Source organism: Plecotus auritus (assembly GCF_963455305.1).
Source record: "Plecotus auritus genome assembly, chromosome: 7".
NCBI classification, from domain to species: domain Eukaryota; kingdom Metazoa; phylum Chordata; class Mammalia; order Chiroptera; family Vespertilionidae; genus Plecotus; species Plecotus auritus.
Genome location: NC_137774.1, coordinates 2,977,153 through 2,993,738, shown reverse-complemented (window position 1 = coordinate 2,993,738; position 16,586 = coordinate 2,977,153). Strand labels below are relative to the sequence as shown.

Genomic DNA, 16,586 nt, shown 5'->3' with positions numbered 1-16,586 from the left:
CGGTGGGCCGCCAGGAGGGCGCGGGGCGGGGGCGGGGGCGGGGGCGGGTCTGAGGGCCCGGCGTCTCCGCTCACGCTGCGGTCGGAGTCGGGACGCGTGAGTGTGTGCCCCCTTCTCGCTGCGGGGAACGGACTCAAAGTCACGCACGTCCAGGCATTTGCGGTGTGGCCGCCCGCCCAAGGGGTGGACGCGAGCTCCTCCAGCGGCGCCGCGGTCCGATCGGAGCTCCCGCCGGCTTCTGGCCTCGCCCGCGGCGCCGCTCCGAGTCCCTGGCCCGGGCTCCGGAGGTTAGGACCGAGGTCTCCCTGCCCCAGTGCCTTACCGGAATCGCCCACTTTGGGGACGGGGGACCACTGTCAAACTTGAGCGCCAGAGGCCCTCCGGCCAGCACCCCCGCCTCCATGTAAACACCCATGTCGTCGGAAAGAAGTCCTGGGTGGCCTACATGACACAGGCAGGCGACAGCCAGGCGCCCGGCATCCCGGCCCTGGTGAGCAAAGTGCAAAGGAGAGGCAGCCGGGCTGGGCACGGAGGACCTGGGCGGCTCAGGAAGTCTTGGGGAGGCCCAGCTGCCAAGGCCCCTGGTAGGGAGGGTCCTGGGGTGGAGGAGACACATTCTGCCCAGTGAGACTGCGCCTCTGAGCGCCCCAGGGCCCCCACCCTGCCGGCAGCTGGGGCGGCCAGGTCCCACCTCTGACTCCCCGTGGAAGCCGGAGGCCGGGCTGCAGTGAGGGCATCCATCTGGGTGTGTCCGTTTTCCCCAAGGCTCCCTGTGACCCTGCCTTCTCAAGACCTTGGTCCCACTGCTCAAGGACTGCCAGAGGCTGGCTCTCCTCTTCAACTCTGGCTTTAAAAATGCGCACTTCAAAGTGGACAGCCCCCCTGGGACCTCAGGTGCAGGCTCGGTCCTGCAATCCGGGGCGGTCATGGCAGGGGCCTCTGGACGCAGCTCCATCTCAGTTGAGGGAAGGAAAATCTGGCCTTCATCTAGGGGCCTTGGAGGAGGAGAGGATGTGGGTTCAGTGTCTTATTATCACTCTCAGATCCAGGTCCCCCTGCCGTGGGGACCCCACACCCTGCACCCCGTCTGGGCCAAGACCTAGCGCACTGCCCTGGGCCACCCCCCTAAACTCCTGACGGTTTCCCAGAGCCAGTGCGGCCGTCTTCCCAGCGGCCACTCAAGAAGTTCCGCCGGGATGTGGAAAGCTAGTAGAAGAATTACTTATTTTTATCTCAATCTTTTATTTATTTATTTATTTATTTGTTTGTTTATTTTTATTGATTTTTTACAGAGAGGGATAGAGAGTTAGAAACATCGACGAAAGAGAAACATTGATCAGCTGCCTCCTGCACACCCCCTACTGGGGACGTGCCAGCAACCAAGGTACATGCCCTTGACCGGAATCGAAACCAGTCAGGGCTATCTCAATCTTTTTTTAAAAAAAAATACATATTTTAATTGATTTCAGAGAGGAAGGGAAAGGGAGAAAGAGAAACATCAATGATGAGAGGGAATCATTGATTGGCTGCCTCCTGCACACCCACACTGGGGTCGAGCCCACAACACGGGCATGTGCCCTGACCGGGAATCAAACTGTGACCTCCTGGTTCATAGGTCAACGCTCAACCACTGAGCCGTGCCAGCGGCTGTTTTTATCTCAATCTTTACAAGTTGTACGTGTGTCCGTGGCGCAGGACGTGTTTGCACAGTAGCACAGTACCTCATTCATGAGCGGATGCACAGATCTACTTCGTGAGCGCACACTTACATCTGGAGAAACGTCGGGAGAGAATTGCCGGGCGGGTGGGACGGAACCACTTAGCCGGCCTTCACTCACTGGCCTCTTGTCTTTCCGGCTTCATCCACTATCCCTCCCCTCTCCTCCTCCCCTGGTGCGTCCCCTGGGACATCACTGCCCTGCTGCCACGTACCTTCCAGCTGCTGGAATCTTCGCCTTCGGGCCCCCGGCAGGGCCTTCTGTCTGAGGACCACTCTTCCTCGAGCGCCTGCAAATTCAGATGCTCCAGCTCCTCTTTGAAGCGTCCCGGTGCTTACGGCTCCCAACATGCCCTGTGGGTGCCCTTGACTGCCTAAGTCACCCTATTATGGTGACTGTTTACCTTAGTGCCGTGGTCGGCAAACCGCGGCTCGCGAACCACATGCGGCTCTTTGGCCCCTTGAGTGTGGCTCTTCCACAAAATACCACGGCCTGGGCGAGTCTATTTTGAAGAAGTGGCGTTAGAAGAAGTTTAAGTTTAAAAACTCTGGCTCTCAAAAGAAATTTCAGCCCTAACTGGTTTGGCTCAGTGGCTCTAGAGCGTCGGCCTGTGGACTGAAAAGTCCCAGGTTCGATTCCGGTCAAGGGCATGTACCTTGGTTGTGGGCACATCCCCAGTGGGAGGTGTGCAGGAGGCAGCTGATCGATGTTTCTCTTTCATCGATGTTTCTAACTCTCTATCCCTCTCCCTTCCTCTCTGTAAAAAATTAATAAAATTTTTTTTTTTAAAAAAATTTCAATCGTTGTACTGTTGACATTTGGCTCTGTTGACGAATGAGTTTGCCGACCACTGCCTTAGTGCATTGATCTGCACTACACACCCCTTGAGGGCCAGGCCCACGTCTAGTCCGTCTACAGCCAGAACAGACTGAGGTCTATTTCCTCGGCGGGGCGGGGGGGGAGGGGGTTGTGGGGGGACCTCAGGGCCCAGGGAGGGTAATCGTCTTCACAAGGTCAGGCCTGCTGACCCCAGTAATCAGCTTGAGCCTCCTAATCCATCACAGCGGAACGTAGGACGCACAGCAGGGGCCTGGGAGCCGGCAGGGGCCATCTTGGCCTCCTTGGCAGACTCGGCCTGGGAGGGGATGGGGCAGCCGAGCCATGTGCACCACCCTCCTCCTGCTCAGCACCTTGGCTATGCTCTGGCGCCGGCGATTTGCCAACCGGGTCCAACCGTGAGAAACTGACTGGGCCATGGGCTGGGGTGGGGGAGAAACGGAGTGGCGGAGCTGGAGGGGAGCAGGGGCTGCCCGGACCTCTGGGGGGGGGGGCGCTCCAGGGGTTTGCAGGGACTTCCCGAGAGGCTCCCCCCATCAGAGTAGGGGACTTGGAGCTCTTCAAAGACATTCGGTGCCACCACCTCCGGTCAGTCCCACAGCCCCAGGTGGCCAGGCCCTGCCGAGGAGCAGGAGAGGGGTCTGGCTCTGGCCCACAGCTCTTCCCGCCTGCCCTTGCCTCCCACAGAGAGCCGGGCGAAGTAGATGGGGCAGTCCTGGGCAGCAGCCTGGAAGCAGACACCCAGTCCCCTGGCAGGTAAGGCAGAGAGAGTCTGGGGTGGAGGAGGGTGTTGCCAAGGAGGGTGTTGCCCTGGCCCCTGACCCTGTCCCTGGCCCCGCCTGGGGAGGTACAGGGGGTGCGCCCGCACTGTGTGCTGGCCCCTGCCTCCTAGTGCCTGGTGCGCAGGCTCAACGCCTGTGTTCTCCAGCCTGTCCTCTGGCCCAGAGCTGCTCTGCTTTGCTTGTCCGGGGGTGCAGGTGGCCCGTCCCTTCGGTAGGACGCGCAAGGGGACCGGAGAGAGGGATGAGGCCGCTCTGCGGGCTGCCCTCCCCGCTCTCCCTCTCCGGCTCCCGCCCAGCGTCAGCGGCTCCCGCGGCGGGATTGGCGGTCCCGTCCCCAATAGGAGGCGCATGACATCATCAGCGCTGCGTGTCATTGGCTGGGCAGCGCCGCCGCAGGACGCTGTCTCCGCGGCCAGAAAGTTAACTCCGCCCGAGGCCGAAGTCATGTGGCCTGTACAGGGGGTGAAGTTTGGGGAACTTCGGACTTCCCCTCCCTGGGTAACCCGTGTCCTTTGATGAGAGGGGCTCCTATGCCCAACAAAACACAGGAAAACCAACAAATGTTTATGAAGAACATTCTAGTGTGGAGACTGTAGTCTGCAGAGTGCGTTCTTCCTGCAGAGGCAGGTGCTGGCCCTGGCACAGCTTCTCTCCCCCCTCCTGGGGCAAAGGCCTGGGCCGGGTGGGCTCCAGGGCCCCTGGAAGGTGTCTCCCCAGGGCCCAGGTGGCTGTGACAGCAGCAGGCTCGTCCCGGGTCCCTTTCGGGCCGAGGAACCTGCCTGCCGAGTGCCCCTTAGAGGCAGTGCAAGCCCAGAGGCCTGGTCTTCGTGTCCGATTGATTCCCCAGGTTCCAGTGTCAGGAGGCCCACTGCCAGGTCCTGGGCCTCCGGGCCAGCTGGGGTGGTCACAGCAGGGCCTGGTTACTGCGCGGGCTGCCCAGCCAATACCATACCTGCAGTGCCATCACGGGGCCTCGCACACGGGCCCTCATGCACGCACTGGTGTTCGCTGCTGAGCTGGGCCTGGAGTTGGGCAGTCGGAGTTTAAATCAGGGGTGGGCAAACTTTTTGACTCGAGGGCCACCATGGGTTCTTAAACTGGACCGGAGGGCAGGAACAAAAGCATGGGTGGAGTGTTGGTGTGAACTAATATAAATTCAAAGTCAAGGAGCGGAGGGGAGAGCAAGAGAACCCTCCGCTCTTTCGGCTCCGCGGGCCGGATAGAACAGCCGAACGGGCCGGATACGGCCCGCGGGCCGTAGTTTACCCACGGCTGGTTTAAATGCTAGCTCCTCGCTCACTGACTGAGAGGCTCCGGGTTTTTACGTGACCCGGGGTTACTCACAGTGGCTGAGAGGTTGGAACGGGAACTGGGGGAGAGCACGAGGCACAGGCGCTGCGCTGTCAACGCCAGCGATTCTCCCCTGGCTCGCTCCATCGGCGACACTCACCTGGGGTGGCAGTAACGCCCAAGGCTGGCAGGACAAGTGTCTCCATCTCCTGAACGGCGGAGGACACAGAGAGGCAGGGCCCAAGGTCGCCCATCACCTGTGGTTGACATGGGACTGACAGGCAGTCGGTCTCCTCCCCCTGAGACGGGCCTGGACCTCCTGCCGGGAGGGAGAGGGCCAAGCCCAGACCATCTGGCCAGGCCTGGGCCCTCGTGGCCTCGCCAGGAGGAAGCAGTTGCCTGTTAACCCTTCGGGACCCAGTTAACTGGAAACACGGGCCCAACATTTAACCCCTCCTGCTGCTGGGGCTGCCCTGGAGCGCTGGCCCAGGGTGGCGGAGGGGGGAGATTTCTGCCCTCCGGGGCCACAGTCATCAATTCCAACTGGCTTCCTGGGTGCTGCCCCTCAGGAGTGGGGTGAGACAAACCCGGTTTCTTCTCAAGCGACCCTGGTCCGACGCGCACTCCCTCCACAGAGCCCAGGGTGAGGCCGTGCGCACCCCACTCCGAGTCCGCTGAGGGCCATGGTGTACCCCGCTCGCTCATCCTGGTGGGCGTGCAGATGCCAGGAGACTCATCTCATCTGAAAACTGTGCCCAGGAGCAAAGAGGCACAGAGCAGACCTTGCTGCGAGTTCCTCTCAGAACTGTCTCGGAGAATAGTCCCTCAGGGGCCAGGGGAGGGTCTTGCCAACAGGATGACGTGAGCAGCGTGAGGAGGTACCTCCTGACCGTCAGAGGGTGCGAGAGGAAGGAGAACATCCTGCTTAACCGTTGGCCACCGGGGTCAGACCGAGGCTGAGTCTTGATTTGATGCCCACTCGCCTGCCAGCCCTGTTGTAACCCACCAGTAACCTCCTGGCGTCTCAACACTTCCTCTGTTAGCACGGCCTCCTCGTGGCTCAGCCCAGAGTTGTGGGGGGCTCAAAGGGGAAATGCCGGTGAAATACGCATCGCGGAGCCAGGCGCAGAGTCGGTGCTGGGTAAACGGCGGCTGTGCTGCCCCGGAAAACCCTAGACCCTCCCCTCCAGCCCACCTGGGTCCCAGGCACTGTTGAGGCAGCTTAGTTCTCCAGTGCGTGGAGCTGTCTTTCCCTTACAGCCCACTCGGTCTCCAAAGGCAACGCTGCCTGAAAGATCTTTCTCCATGCGGACAGCCTTCCTCCCAGGACAGAGCAGGACTGCCCTGTAGAAACTGCTGCAGAAATCAACGTTCGGCCCACTGGCCCTGCCGCCCTGCCGAGAGGCCCTGCTCAGCCACTCCCGGGCGGGCGAGGATAGGCTCGTGGCTCCCCAACGCGGGCGAGCTCTGGAGCCCCGGCCTGTGAAGGGATGGCCGGCGCCAGCGGCTGCCTGTGGTCTGATCAGCGTGTGGGCTGGTACCGCTGCAGCTCTTGTCCTGTGGCATCACCTGTATTCGCTTCCCAACACCGATTAAAGAGAGGCAGAAAGATGGTAGGGTGAATCACTGGGCATGGGGTGTGAGGAAGAGGAAGGCCGGAAGCGTGGGAAGGTCACCCCTGCACCCCGACTCCCATGCTGTTCTCTGTTTAGGGAGAAGCCTGTGGAGTAAGCCCTCACCTCGTCAGGTGCAGCTCAGCCCCAGGAGGTGGGATCAGCTGGCCCAGCAGGTAGGCGGGGCCCCGAGCCCTGGAGGGCAGAGGGCAGAGGGCAGAGGGCGGGGCTGGGGACAAGGAAGGAAGGATGTGCAGGGCCTGGCCATGTGGGACCGTGGGACCGAGTGGGCCCGCTCTAGCTCCGGGGTCACGGACAGGGGTTGAGAGTAGGCGGGTGCACTCCTTCCATCAGCTTCTACCATGAATCTGTATGTTCGCTGCCAGGGGGCAAGTGTTAGTTTTAAGAGCACCACATGCATCATTGCTTTTTTTATCGATTTCAGAGAGTAAGGGAGAGTGATAGAAACATCAGTGATGAGAGAGAGTCATGGATCAGGGGTCTCCTGCACGCCCCCCATTGGGGATGGAGCCCGCAACCCAGGCATGTGCCCTAACTGGGAATCCAACCGTGACCTCCTGGCTCATAGGTCGACGCTCAACCACTGAGCCACGCCAGCCAGGCCATCACGTGGATCTTGACAGCATTTTCCAGGATTGGGGAGGCAGCAGTGGCCATGTTGCGGGCCTCTGGGGGAGAGGGCGCTCCGCCTCGGCATGGGAGGAAGGGCGATCTGGTTGGGTGTCTGCAGCTCAGGTCCTGGTGTGCCCCTCCCCCAGGAGGATGCTGTGGGGGAAGCAGCCACAGGTGGGGAGGGGGAGAATGAGAAAAGGCAGCAACTGCCAAAACCGGTTTGGCTCAGTGGATAGAGCGTCAGCCTGTGGACTGAAGGGTCCCGGTTCGATTCCAGTCAAGGGCATGTACCTTGGTTGCGGGCACATCCCCAGTGGGAGGTGTGCAGGAGGCAGCTGATCGATGTTTCTCTCTCATCGATGTTTCTAGCTCTCTATCTCTCTCCCTTCCTCTCTGTAAAAAATCAATAAAATATATTTAAAAAAAAAAAGAAAGAAAGAAAAGGCAGCAACTGAGAAGGTAGACCCCTCCCTCTTGGCCCTGGGCCCCCATCCTCACTGCTCCCCTGGCCCTGGCTGTGCAGGTCCAGAGGCCGGGCCTGGCTGGGGCAGGCGGGAGGGGCAGAGATGCTCATCGCTGTAGGACGGACTCCCTCTGAGCTCCTGGGCACCTCACCTTGGAGGCAGGCCCAGAGGGAGGGACTCAGTGGGCCCACTGGGTTAACCCCGCAGCGCCGGCCAGGGGCAGGAACAGGGGAGTGGGAGACTCTTCACCAGGCAAGGGCTTCCATTCATTCTCCACTCTATCCTTCCAAGCACCCAGAGACTGGTCCTGTATCACCCGCCTCTTAGAAATGAGAACACAGAGAGGCTAACTGGTTTGCCCAGCCTCACCTCGCTGGTAAGTGGGGGGCCTTGGGCTCCCACAGAGGCTGCGAGGGCCCCTCTGCTCGGGGGGGCTCCATGGTAACCCTCAGCCGTGGTCCAGGGCTGTGCGGGGCTCTCACTCCCTGTGGCATTTGCCTCTCCTGGTCCCCGGAGCTCTCCCTGCCGCTGGCTGCGCTGCTGAAATGATCAATAAGACAGCTAGCTGGCTTTGTGACATGCGTGGCTGCAGCTAGCCAGAAGCAGCCCCAGCCTGGCCTGTGTTTTCTGAGAAGTGTGTACATGCGTGCGCGTGTTCCAAATGGGCAGTAGGGTGTGGGGAGGGGAAAGCATGACACTTGTTTTTGTCAGCCGGCTGACTGCTCAGGGACTGGAGCCGCCTTGGCCCCCAGCTGCTCTGCCATTTCTCTCCTCGCAATCCTGCCTGATCCCGAGCAGAGATAAAAGCAGATTTCCGCTTCTGCTCCCCGGGAGCCAGGCGCAGACCCTGCAGGCAGCTGCTGAGCCCAGAGCCGTTCATCTTCCACAGCCCCCGCCCCCTGCATGCCTCTCTCCCCGTCCAGCTGCTCGGCCCACCCAGCGCGGGTGCCCCGCCGGTCCGGAAGCGGGAGATGGAGGGGTTCTCTGGACAGCAGCACCTCGAATCTGAAGGGGAGGAAGGGAAGGGGGGGCCCGAGGGGACCACGCTGAGGCCCTGGGGGAGGGGCTGTGGGCCTGCAGGGAGCCTGGCGGTCCTGTTGGGGCCTCCAAAGTAGGGCAGGTGGAGGCTGGGAGGAGTCACCCCAGGGCAGGCGCTCTGTGCTGGGACCACGTCAGGGGCCCGCTGCCCACCTGACAGGGGCCGCGGGTCCGAACCACCTGTCTGGGCGCCTGTCAGCCCGTCTTTCTCCCGGGAGGCAGGGCCCTCCTGGTGACAGGGCTGTCAGGCTGAGGGCCAGAGGGCACTGTTCCCAGACTGTCTGTGCTCCCTGGCCGTCTTCACGTCCTCTCTCGAATCCACGTGCCATGTCCCTGTCACTCCATCCCCGCCTGTGCTCTCTGCCATTTCCGAGTTGCCCGTCTCCTTCCACTGGTCTGAGGAATTGGCAGGCCAAGGTCAGCGAGCTGTGCCGGGCTGGCTCCCAGCCCAGACACACAGCCAGGGACACCCCTTCGCAGCACTCAGGGTAGCTCAGGAGATGGTGGCTCCTCCAGGGACCCACTCCGGATGGAGGGAGGGACGGAGAGGAAGGGGCTGGGGGCGGCGGGGGCCCTGGCAGCGGAGTGGGGGTGGGGGGCAGGCCACGTGGGCCGGGAGGGAGGGCTGTCCCCCGGGGCACAGGCTGCTGTGGTGGGAGCAGATTCCCCCACACGCAGCCCACGCTCCCTCTTATTCCCGGGCCCTCCCAGCCCGGGCTGCCTGCACAATCTGCCCAGAAGCGGCTGCCCTGGGCCTAGGACTCCCCTGCACAAGGTGCTGAGCCCGGACGCCCCTGTCCTGGCCCACTGTCTCCCGTCCCAGGGGTTGGTGTGAAGCCCATGGCCCCCCGGACACCCTGTCCCCCAGCCTGAGTGCTCCTCCCCTCCCACTGCCTGGAAGAGCCACTGCTTGGAGACGGGAGCAGGAAAGTCAGGGCTTGGGAGACACCGTCACTGGAGGGAGGGATCGAGGGCAGTGGGGAGCCGGCTGAGGCGCGGGCGGGTCACTCCTGGTCCGGCTCGAAGAGCGGTTGTGCGGGTTCAAGAGGAGTGAAGCGCGTGCGTGCTGTGGTCCACGCGTGAGCTGGTGTGCTGTTTGTGCGCTGTCCGTTACTGAGCCACTCATTTCAGAACAATCCTAGGCTCCCAACAGCCAGTCCCGCGCCCCCGACCCCCCTCCTGCCCCGTCTTCCCACACACACAATAGCTGGGGGGGGGGGGTGTTCTGACACAAATGAGAGGACAGCAGAAGGAGCACCTGCTGGGTGGGGGGCCTCTGGGAGCCCAGAACCCTGTCCCCACCTCCAGTGGGGTCGTGGCCTGGACGCCTCCCGGCGACGGCTCTGCTCCCACCAATGAATCTCAGTCTCGGGGACGACAGGAGGTGGCTGCCCTGCTGCTTTCCGTCCTCCATGTGGATGGTATCGCTGCTGGCGGAGCCCAGTGGCAGGGAAGGCTGCTCCTGGCTGCCCCGAAATGCATTCGTAGCAGCAGAGCCAGTTGCCGGGAGGCGTCCAGGCCACGACCCCGGGACGGTGCTGTTGCCGGTGCTTCTGTGGCTGCGACTCAGGGCGGCTGCAGTCTCCCCTGGACACTGGAACACACCCGGGGCGCTGAGGAGGTGGCGGGCGGGCACAGCGCTGCGGTCCTGTCACCCCCGGGTGCCGATGCCTCCTCGGGGAGTACCGGCCCATCCCAAACGTGTGCTTGTGTGGAAGCGGGCAGGCTGGTCCTGGAGGAGGGTATGTAGCCGAGGCGCTGGCCCAAGGTGAGGTGGGCACGGCCTACGTGCGGCCGCTGGATGGCATGAGAGCGGGGTACCCCGCTGGCCCGCAGGCTCCCAGGGCCCCTCAGCTGGAGGAAAGCCATGCTTCTTTGGGAGCCTTGAAAGGAGAATGGCCAGCGGCTTACACTGTGGTTCACGTTAAGGTAGCGATAATGATGCCACTAATATTACTAATGATGGCTAACGTGTCTCAAACACGGAGGAGCTGGGCACCGTGCCGAGGGCTTTATCGGAGCCTCGTCTTGTTTATGAGGCAGGAACCGTTGTCTCCTCCCCCACCCAGTAAGGAAAGGGGGGGCAGAGTCTGCTCCAGGTCACACCCGGCCAGGGGAAGCCGGGACCTGCACCGGGCAGCCTGATGCCAAAGCTTGTGCAGCTGTGGGGACACAAGGACCCGAGTCTAGAGCCGGGGGTGACCTGTCTACCAGGCACGGGGATGAGCGGTGGCCCCGCCCCTGGCGACGCCTTTGCAGGCGGGCTGGGCGGCCTTTGCCAGGGCTGTTCCCAGGGCTCTCTCCCCAGGAACTTACCACTCAAGGGCACACCAGACTCGGCTATGAGGGACTGGTCCTCGCCTGCCAGTGAGCGGGGAGGGAGCTGCCGCTCCAGGCTCTGTCCTCAGGGAGGAAGTGGCGGCCAGGGGATGACAGACAGTGAGGCCACCATGCAGCCACTGCCACCCTGCTGCTCCCTCGGGAGTGGGAGAGGGAGCTGGAGGAGAAGGGGTTTGTTTTGGGTCCTGCAGGGGGATGGCGCAGAGCGTGGGGACCAAGGAGGCGGCGTCAGGAGGGACCCGTGGGCGTGAGCTGGAGAACCGAGTCCCTGTGCCCCGTGATTGCAGGCCCTCTGTGGGACACGCATGCCCCCTAGTGGGGGTGCTACTAGAGGGCAGCTGAGAGCATTTAAGAAGATTTGCTGAGGGACTAGACCAGGGGTGGGCAAACTTTTTGACTCGAGGGCCACCATGGGTTCTTAAACTGGACCGGAGGGCCGGAACAAAAGCATGGATGGAGTGTTTGTGTGAACTCATATAAATTCAAAGTAAAGGAGCGGAGGGGAGAGCAAGAGAACCGGATAGAACAGCCGGATCCGGCCCGCGGGCCGTAGTTTGCCCACGGCTGGACTAGACCCATGAGCCTGGGTAGGAATGGTCAGTCCCATCTCTATGTGAACACACTCACACACACACACACACACACACACACACACTTAATACACAGGCAGGAGCCAGCTGACGTAAGCATTAAAAATACACATTTCATTGACTCCACGGGGCACTTCTTTAACAAGCGTTTCAGGAGCCGACAGCGCACACTGCGGGGAGTGTGCGGGGCGCCGGGAGGGAGCCAGCGATGAAGAGGCAGGGCCTGCCCTCCAGTTAGTCCAGCAGCAAGATCCCCACACATAAGCCCAACCCTGCCCGCTCCGCAGCTCGCTGGTCACGTGACCCTGCCTTCTCTGGACCTGTGTCCCCATCTAATAAGCGTGTGCTGAGCCCAGGTGGGCTGTGCTGAGGACGTCAGGACTAATGACCATCCTCGGGAAGACACCTGGAAGTAAAGTGAAGGGAAGGGTGGGCCTCTGGGGCCCCATAGAGCCTCCCCAATTCACAGAGACGACAGTGGGGCGCACCCGGAGGCGCTTACAAAGACTCGCCCACTCAGCGGGCATTTCGGAGTGCCTGTGTGCCAGCTACTGTGGGTACAAAAGGGATTCCGGCGTCCTTCCACAGACCAGCAGAACACTGGGCACAATGTAAGCAACACAGTCGCCCACAGGCAGCAGCCAGGAAGGTGACCCCAGGACGCCTCGGCGCCCGCCTCCGACAGCGCGGCCTGTGGCTCGGGGAGGGGAAGCCACGCCGCCTCAGCCTCGCCAAGGCGAGGAGACAAGCTCAGGGCTCGGCTAGCGTGGCGTTCCCAAGGGGGTGCACACAGATGCCACGAAGGCGATTCAACAGAGAAAGGGGAGTCCCCTCCACGGACTACAGGAAGCACTAACCACAGAGGAAAAAGGGATTCACTGGATTCGGTCAAAATTCTTGGAAAGAGCCAAAACCGGTTTGGCTCAGTGGATAGAGCATCAGCCTGCGGACTGAAGGGTCCCGGGTTCGATTCCGGTCAAGGGCACGTAACTTGGTTGCGGGCACATCCCCAGTGGGAAGTGTGCAAGAGGCAGCTGATCGATGTTTCTATCTCATTGATGTTTCTAACTCTCTATCCCTCTTCCTTCCTCTCTGTAAAAAATCAATAAAATATATTTTAAAAAAAAACTCTTGGAAAGACTGGGAGCAAATACCTGCCAAGCACATAGCTGAGGAAGGACCTGTATCCAAAATATAGAGAGAAATTTCACAGTTTAACGTGAGTAAGACAGCCCGTCAAAAGGGGGAGGGTTTTCATAGACACGTCACACAGTGTACCTATGGCCAGTAAAAACAGAAAGATGTTTGACATAAGTCATCAGAGAAATGCAAATCAAAATCTGGAGGTACTACTCATGTTAACCACCAAAGTGGTTAAAATGAAAGACTGGCCGTAATAGGTGCTGGGGAGGGTGTGGGACAACTGTGACATCTGCTTGGGAAACAAACCAGCTTAGCAGTTTCCTGTGAAGTTATCCACGAGGAATGAAAACTCATGTTCAGCCCTGACCGGTGTGGCTCAGTGGATAGAGCATCGGTCTGCGGACTAAAGGGTCCCAAGTTCGATTCCGGTCAAGGGCATGTACTTTGGTTGTGGGCACATCCCCAGTAGGGGGTGTGCAGGAGGCAGCTGATCGATGTTTCTCTCTCATCGATGTTTCTAACTCTCTATCCCTCTCCCTTCCTCTCTGTAAAAAAATCAATAAAATATATTAAAAAAAAAAAAAAAAAAAGAAAACTCATGTTCACGAAAGGATTTATGCAAAAATGTTCATAGCAGCTTTCTTAATAATAGCTGCAAGCTGGAAGCAACCCAGGTACGCATCAACAAGTGAGTAGGTAAGAACTGTGGTATGTTCATATAATGGAATAACAGTCAGCAATAGGAAGGAAATGAACTACTGATGCAAGCCACAACGTGGATAATTGAGAGAAGCCAGACATAAAAGAATACGCACCGTACGAATCCATTCGTATGAAATTCTAGAACAGGCCAAACTAATCCATAGTGACAGAAAGCAGACCAGTGGTTGCCTGGATACGGAGACTGGCTGCAAAAATGGTATGAAGGTGCTCTTTGGAGCGACGACACGTCCTAAATGGTGACTGGGGTTGTGGTTACGTGGGTGTATACATTTACTGGATGACTGAACTGTACGTTGTAAATGGATGCAATGGTATGTAATAAAGATGACTTAAAGAGTTAAAAAGAAGCAACACAGAATGAAGACCTGATCCTTGTCTTGCTCACGGTCTAGTGCAGGGGTGGGCAAACTTTTTGATTCGAGGGCCACAATGGGTTCTTAAACTGGACCGGAGGGCCGGAACAAAAGCATGGATGGAGTGTTTGTGTGAACTAATATAAATTCAAAGTAAAGGAGCGGAGGGGAGAGCAAGAGAACCCTCCACTCTTTCGGCTCCGCGGGCCGGATAGAACAGCCGAACAGGCCGGATCCGGCCCGCGGGCCGTAGTTTGACCATGGCTGGTCTAGTGGAAAAGTCAGACTTGGAAACAAGCAATCATAAAAGAGTGAATATTTAAAGAAGTATGTTCAGCCCTAGCTGGTTTGGCTCAGTGGATAGAGCATTGGCCTGTAGACTGAAGGGTCCCAGGTTCGATTCCAGTCAAGGGCAAATGCCCAGATTGCGGGCTCAATCCCCAGTAGGGAGCCTGCAGGAGGCAGCCGATCGATGATTCTCTCTCATCATTGATGTTTTTATCTTTCTCTCCCTCTCCCTTCCTCTCTGAAATCAATAAAAATATATTAAAAAAGCCAAAACCGGTTTGGCTCAGTGGATAGAGCGTCAGCCTGCGGACTGAAGGGTCCCAGGTTCGATTCCGGTCAAGGGCATGTACCTTGGTTGCGGGCACATCCCCAGTGGGAGGTGTGCAGGAGGCAGCTGATCGATGTCTCTCTCTCATCGATGTTTCTAACTCTCTATCGCTCTCCCTTCCTCTCTGTAAAATACCAATAAAATATATTTTAAAAAAAACTATATTAAGAAAGAAGTATGTTCAAATCACAAGAGTTCTGTTGCTTGCCCGAGTCCCATGTGCCAGGCCGTGCTGGGTGCTTCCCAAGCACAACCCTAAGAGTCTTCTCGGTTTGTGAGATGGAGGGAGAACAGCTGCTGGGTGCCAACGAGCAGCGCCTGCTGTGCCAGCGTCCCCGACGTAAGCAGCCAGCTGCTCGGGATGTGCCTACCCTCCTTCCTGTTCTTACCAACAGAATGAAAGACCCCTCTCCAGGGTAAGAAACGAATGTATGCCAAAGACTCTGCTTTCTCTTCCTGTGGGTTTCGGATACCCATGTCTTTTTAAAAAAATATTTTTATTAATTTTTTTACAGAGAGGAAGGGAGAGGGATAGAGATTGAGAAACATCGATGAGAAACATCGATCAGCTGCCTCCTGCACGCCCCCTACTGGGGATGTGCCTGCAACCAAGGTACATGCCTCTGACCAGAATCAAACCTGGGACCCTTGAGTCCGCAGGCCGAAGCTCTATCCACTGAGCCACACCGGTGAGGGCGGGATACCACGTCTTAAACCCGGCCAGTGAAGGGAACTCAGTGAGCTGCCCACATGACCACAGAGGGCCACTTGACTAGGTTTCCCCTCTGCATTCAGAGAGGACTCCTGGCCTGTGATCTACTTCTCACTAAGCTGTGCGGCTCTTTCCATGTCAATAAACATAGACCTTTACTAAGTAGAGTAATAGCTGGGTAATAATTCCACCAGACGTAAAACTCGCACGTCCAGACCTCACCAGCAACCGGGTGCCATGAAATCCCAGCAGCATGAACACTTGGTCTCAACAGCTCTGAGCCCTTGCTTACATTTGGACGCATTCTTTTTTTTTTTTTTTTTAATATATTTTTATTGATTTCAGAGAGGAAGGGAGAGGGAGGTAGAAACACCAGTGATGAGAATCATTGATCGGCTGCCCCCTACTGGGGACTGATCCTGCAACCCAGGCATGTGCCCTGACCGGGAATCGAACCGTGATCTCTTGGTTCATCCTGAGGCTCAATCACTGAACCACACGGGCCGGGCCGAGTTTCCTCTTTAAGTCTGAAATGAAAGGGGCTTAGTTTGCAGGGAGAGAGAACCCATTCTTCCTCCCAGCATGATACAAAATAATGTCTTCAAGGGTAAGACACAGAAACGTAACAACCAATTTCACAAGATAGAAGTTATTGCTGAGTTAATGATTATTTGTTCAGTACTTACTGGGAGCAAAGGCAGCGGAATACCAAGTAGGCACTGTGAGGAAATTAAAAAAGAAAAAAAACGGTAATTAAAAAAGGCTTCTCCTGCCTCAAAGGCCTCATAATCAAATTAAGGGAGTCAAACGTAAGCAGATGTGAAAACTTGACAAGCACCTGGGACGTATTACCGCACCGACGCATTATCATGCATTACGGTGCACAGAATAATCCAGACGAAATACCCTCCAGGGCAGAGCTGAAGAGCTGCGGAGGATGGGGCGAGAGCAATGCAGAGCGGGCTCCCTGGTCGTGCACATTTAATCTGATTTCCAGATCCGTGTGGATTCTGGCGCTGGCTCTAGTTGTTTTGCCCTATTGTTTGTTTCAAAAATGAGGCCAGGGTAGTTGCCTTGAAAAATAACATTCAGAAGTACCAGTGGGTGTTACATTATTCTCTGTTCTTTTTCTTCAAAATGTAATTATTTTTCCTTCTCGATATTGGCAGCGGGACCCATGGCACCCGGCTTCAGGGCAATTCAGAGCAGCCTGGCCCCTGGCTCTCGGGCGCCCCCTGCCGCCCGGGCCTCACCGCGCTCGCCCCAACTTTAAAAGCAGCTGAGCGGGGCGTGGAACAATTCACGGGGATCCTTCCCTCCCCTTCACTAAAGCAACCAACCACCGCAGGTGACCCCACCCCGCCCCGACTGAAATCCACAGGACGAATTAGATGAGATCCAGCCGTGCCTCAGTTTCCTCACGGGTCCCCCTCGTGAGGCCCCCTCCACCTTTCTGCGTCCACCACCACCCCCAGCCCTCCCAGTCTCGGTAGCCAAAGCGACCGTCCATCTTCCTTTTCACACAGCGGTAACTTCATAGATCAAGCCTCCCACCCCGGGCCCTCTACTGCCAATGGTAGTGGCCACCATCTTACCCCTGGCTCCAGGGTCGCGCCGAAAATGCGGCCACCCCCAGCGGCTGTTGTTTTAGACTACGTTTCCCATCAGCCCTTTCTCAACATCGCGATAATCCCAGCGAGACTGCCGAGAAGGCTTGCGCGCAGGCGCGGCCCC

At 58.4% G+C, this 16,586-nt stretch overlaps 1 protein-coding gene across 1 annotated transcript; it reads left to right on the top strand.

Moving 5' to 3' along the window:
* Nucleotides 1-2,879: 2,879 nt before the first annotated feature.
* On the top strand, nt 2,880-3,315 carry PRCD (photoreceptor disc component; the record flags this gene model as incomplete). The annotated part of the gene is made up of 2 exons (XM_080679655.1): nt 2,880-2,953; nt 3,243-3,315. The coding sequence occupies 2 exons, from the start codon at nt 2,880-2,882 to the stop codon at nt 3,313-3,315; spliced, it is 147 nt and encodes a 48-aa protein (XP_080535781.1).
* Between the last annotated feature and the right edge of the window lie 13,271 nt (nt 3,316-16,586).